The following is a 5006-nucleotide window of genomic DNA, read 5'->3' on the forward strand; positions in this document are numbered from 1 at the left end:
TGTAATAAATGTTCGGGTTTAAAGGGCTAAGGGCGTGTAATAGTTTATCCTTACCCTACATTTTCAATTTAAAGCAAGCCATTTTTTTTTAAATTTATTTTCACCGATTGCTTTTGTAGAATTTTAGTATACTTCTTAAATAATCCCTTATCACCCAAGCCAGTTATCGAAATGGTAGATGATTTATTTCTTACTTCGTTTATTTTGAAGGCATCAGACTTATAACAATTCCATTTTGTGATTTATTTATTTATTTCAGATGATAGTAAAGCTTACAAAACTAATACTAACATAGAAGGTGTAGTGCTAGCTACCATCGGGCCTTCGACTACGTATTTATTTACCTAATTTAACAATTCATTTATTTACTTAATTCCCATTTTGTGATTTAAATTCATCAACGGTTGCTGCACTCTTTCTGGTGTTTAATGCAAATTTTAAACAAGATATATATATTGTATTTAATAACTGAACAATTTTGTTTTGGTTACAAGATATGGGCAGCGGTATGGGGACTGCTCATGAAAATGGGTCATAGGATCGGGGGCAGTAGGATATTGGCGATGTGATCGTAGCCGTTCTTCGTGCACTTGTAGCTGGCCATGCGATTGCCGAAGTCGACGGCGACCGGCAGGGATCGTTCCCGGATGTAGAGGGCGTAGATGAAGGCGCCCACGAAGGTATCGCCGGCTCCCAGGGCGTCCACAATGCGTTTGGGCCTGTAGGGCCTGACGTGGGTGTAGTTGCCGTCGAGGTCCATGAACCCGGCCCCCTCATCGCCCCACAGAACGACCACATAGGGTCGCTTCAGATTTAGGCCCCAGCGCATGCGTAGACGCTCGTCGAGCTGCAGGCAGGCATCCTCTAGAGAAACCCAGCCGTTGGGTTGGGCCAGCTGCTTGGAGAAGATGGCATAGTCGCAGTAGTCCATCAGGGGCCACATCTCCCCCAGGTTGTTGTCGAACTCCAGCGAAAGGACGATCTTCTCCTGCCTGGCCGCATTGTATGCCATCAGCTCCTTGACCATCGCCAGCGTGTTCTCGAAGATCAGGGCCCGCATGTGTATCCATCCGTACTGGCCGAGGTCCAGTTTCCGGAAGTGCTCGATGCCAACGTACGGAAAGTTGCTATTGCAGAAGACAATGTTACGTGTTTTGGTCGACTTGGTGAGTATCACGGAGGCGAAGGGCGCATCCTGGTCACAGCTGGGGCAGTTCTCTATGATGATGCCGCGCGCCTTCAGGTCGTCGACCAGCACCTGGAACACACTCAGGCTGCTCAGCATTCCGAAGAACTCCACCTTGACCCCCAGGTTCGCGAGCACCGTGCAGTTGTTCGACGCATTCCCGCCCCGCATCCAGTACCCCCCGATGGCCCTCTCGCACCTGTTCTCCACGGGGAACTTCCTGATGGTCGAGACGAAGTCAATGGTCGTGGTGCCGACACACAGCACCGTCTTCTTGCCGACAGCCCAGCTCAGTTTGTTGCCATACTCGGACATATTGAGTTTTCCCTGCTTAATTTCAAAATTTCAATTTTCCAAAAACACAACTGCTTGATTTGGTTTCGGGAAAAAGTGAAAGTTCGGATAAGTTTTGGAGTACGTCGTCAAACACGCAGTATTTGTGTTGATTTTAAACTGATAAATATTTGTTATGTAATTTAAGTATTTTGTAAACATTGCTGTTTTTATTCATTTACATTTCATAACCTTTGATTTAAGTGTTATTTCTCTTCCTAATGACATAAAAATTTATCGTCTAAGATATTTTCTACCTTAATTCAAATATTTTTAAATTAATTATGTGTAAAAAGTATCGTGTACCATGATGACTTAATAAATGTCATTTTGAGTTATTAAGATATTGTTGCATACTTTTAGACACCCAAAACGGTATTTAAAAGTGATTCGAAAACCCCTGATATTTATGATATTTGTTTTTATGGTCCTTTACTAAGATTTAATTTGGACTAACTCCTTGAAACGTAATTACTAACCTCTGCTAGCGTACCCCTCTTTTATGGGTCAACCCGATGTCAAAGTATTCAGAAATAGAGTCGAAATTATGTCAATCGTAAATTTAGAGTAAGGAAACGGATTGAAGGAAGGGCAAGAAGAGGATCCCGGATCAAGATCGACAACCACATTCGGAAACAAAAGGAAGACAGGACCAGGATGACACAATGGTGTTCCCTGAGCGGGATGAAGGCGGTGCTGTGCGTCGGCTGCACCGAGGTGGACTACGTGACCACCGTTGAGAACGTGGACTTCCAGAGCGACCGGTCGCGCACCCAGAACGGTACCCTCCAGCGCAGCGGACGGTCCTCGAACGTCAGCACGGCCCTCCGGCTGCTGGGCGCCAATGTGGAGCTGTTCGGCGTGCTGTCCCGCAATCCCACCTACCGCATGATCCTCGACGACCTGGAGCAGCGCGGCATCGACATCGGCCACTGCACCTTCACGGACGAGAATCCGCCCTTCTCCACGATCGTCCAGGAACGCTGGACCCGTCGCTGCACGGTCTTCTACTGCGACAAGCCGTTTCCGTATGTCACGGCCGAGGACTTCCGGAAACTGGATCTGGATCAGTACGGCTGGGTGAACTTCGAGGCGCGCAGTCCCCGGGAAACCTGCGACATGATCCGCCTGATCCTCGACCACAACAACGGGCGGGAGGAGGAGGATCGCATAGTGGTCTCGCTGCAGATCTACAATGCCTTCGAGACGGTCGTGGATCTGATCGGCATGTGTGACTACGTCTTCGTGACCAAATACATAGCCGAGACGCGGGGCTGGATGTCGCCGCTGGAGGCCTGCGAGGGAGTCCACCAACTGCTGCGGATGCCCAGGGACATTAGGATCCGAAGACCCTGCGTCATTGTGCCCTGGAGCAGCCTAGGAGCCGGCTGCATGACCACGGAGGGACAGTACTTCGAGCTGCCCGCCCACAAGACCAAGAAGATCATCGATCGGGTGGGGGACAGTGACTGCTTCACGGCCGGCTTCATCTACGCCGCCTTCGTGCGGCAGAGGCGCCTGGCCGATGCCGTGTACTTCGCGAATGCCGTGGCCAGCTTCAAGCTGGCCCACGTGGGATTCGACTGCCTGGGTCACCTGCAGATCGACACGGTCAAGCTGCCCGTCAAAATGAAGGGCGGCAGCGAGGCCAGCTCCGACGAGGAGGACGAAGACCAGCAGAATAGCTGCCGGAAGCACCTGCTCCGCCCATTCGAGTTCCAGGAAGCGGGCAAGGACTCGGTTGTCACCGTAGAGCCGGAGTCGGAAGAAGCTCCTCTTCCGGCGGAGCCCGCCCCTGCCAGCTAGGAGTTGCAAGTCATTACCAGTACTGTCTAGTTTATTTTTGAAAAAATCTGCAAACATTCTAGTGTATAATTTTAAATACCTTTTATTAAATAAAAAAGAATGTGATCCAAGAGGTATTTTTTTACTCGCATACAAAGGGCATACTTGAATAATGCTGCATGTTAATTTTAGGCCTGTGTCCTTTCCTCGTATAATCTCGAACTAATTATTATTAATTATTCAGGACATTGGTTTGTATTCAAATGCGAATTAAAAACACTTGAATTCATGGTAAGCTGGCATTGAAATCAAGCGATGGTAAATTATTCTAAATGATTCTACTACAATTTTTAACCTTTGTCGAGTATGTGAAAAACTTATTTGTCGATTCACAGGGTTCCTATGGAAAGCAAATCGATAATTTCTTGTTGTTGTTGTTGTTGTTGAAGCCATGTTTCTTTTTTTTCAATGTTACGTACCCAATACGCATTATTTGTTGTTTGTGTTTGGGTATTTGGATAAATGGGCAAATGACCAGTAGGTCTGTTGGCTTTTGGTTTGACATACAAGTCGGGTTACTTGAGCGAATCTATATTTTCAAAACAACTCCTTTCCAATACAAGGGCTTTTAATTGAGTCTGCTATTCCGATTGACTCTGTTGAACAGTTGCTTTCTAGATTAACTTCTTTGACTAGTTAGTCCATCAGAATTTCGACTACGGTAATTTAGCAATCATAAATATTATGTTTTTCCATTCATGGTTTGAAAGGATCGACTTTGATTACTTGAAGAAAAAGGCATATATTCTCATTTTTAAAAAAGCACCTTTATGCCGTAACGTTATCTAATTGCCAAATTTGCTTGATTTTCTTTCTGTCTTCCAAATAAAATATTGTCCGAGTTGTATATGAGCTGATAAAACTGGTAAACCATGGGGTTCCCAAATGTACCTGATTTTATTCCAGACGTTTGCATCGAATATTGTTTTGGGGCTCTGAAGGGCATGGCATAATTCCGGACACAATGATTTAGTTGCAATTCTCACTGGGCGTCCGTTCCACGATGTCACAGATAGCCCGATGAGGAAATGGCCAAGGGAAGGTTATATATGTGTGCGCAAATGGACGCTGGGTAAGAACTGTTGCCACAGCATAATTGCCACATGATTAATTCTGGAGTCAGGCGAAACTTGTCCGGGTCCGAGACCAAGATAAATTCTAATAGATATACATTTATGTAGACGTTGGGCGGTGGACAAATGTTGTGAACAGCGGAGCCAGGAGGTTTTCTCGGCCATTTATCATTTCGGACAACAGGCCGGCAGCAACAACAATTACCACGAATATAAGTGACAATTTTCATGCATTTCCCAGGCCACGCGGCGTATGAGCGATGAAGATAATTTCGGTGCGAAACAGCAAAGATTACCAGAGATGGCGATGCCAAGGCAGCGCGAATAGTCCCTGGCCAGCAAATCGATAAATGTCCGACCATTTGAAGAGGAGAACCCCCGAAAATGCTGCATCTGGGCATGGCAACTCCCTCATAAAAACCAAGGGAGCAGGAACTTATTTCCGCCATGCGAATATGAACCAGAATTATGTGTCGCAAGCTTGCATTTGCCAACTTAAGCAAAAAGTGCACTTAAAAAATGGTTTTGTGAGAAATTGAAAGTGTGTCGAATATCCTAATATCCTGATG

The 5006-nt window shown here is 46.2% G+C and overlaps 2 protein-coding genes across 2 annotated transcripts; one reads left to right on the forward strand and one right to left on the reverse strand.

Moving 5' to 3' along the window:
• Positions 1 to 435: 435 nt before the first annotated feature.
• LOC119554091 (ketohexokinase) lies at positions 436 to 1629 on the reverse strand. Its single transcript, XM_037864839.1, has one exon. The coding sequence runs from the start codon at positions 1499 to 1501 to the stop codon at positions 533 to 535; it is 969 nt and encodes a 322-aa protein (XP_037720767.1). The 5' UTR covers positions 1502 to 1629; the 3' UTR covers positions 436 to 532.
• A 392-nt stretch (positions 1630 to 2021) lies between these two features.
• On the forward strand, positions 2022 to 3427 carry LOC119553938 (ketohexokinase). Its single transcript, XM_037864627.1, has one exon. The coding sequence runs from the start codon at positions 2177 to 2179 to the stop codon at positions 3323 to 3325; it is 1149 nt and encodes a 382-aa protein (XP_037720555.1). The 5' UTR covers positions 2022 to 2176; the 3' UTR covers positions 3326 to 3427.
• The last annotated feature ends 1579 nt before the right edge of the window (positions 3428 to 5006 follow it).

The sequence above is a fragment of the Drosophila subpulchrella genome, chromosome 3L (genome assembly GCF_014743375.2).
Source record: "Drosophila subpulchrella strain 33 F10 #4 breed RU33 chromosome 3L, RU_Dsub_v1.1 Primary Assembly, whole genome shotgun sequence".
In the NCBI taxonomy this organism is placed as follows: Eukaryota; Metazoa; Arthropoda; class Insecta; order Diptera; family Drosophilidae; genus Drosophila; species Drosophila subpulchrella.

What these genes read in the sequence shown, in the direction of transcription:
- LOC119553938 (XM_037864627.1), top strand. Translation starts at nt 2,177, where the DNA reads ATGACACAATGGTGTTCCCTGAGCGGGATGAAGGCGGTGCTGTGCGTC.
- LOC119554091 (XM_037864839.1), bottom strand. Translation starts at nt 1,501, where the DNA reads ATGTCCGAGTATGGCAACAAACTGAGCTGGGCTGTCGGCAAGAAGACG.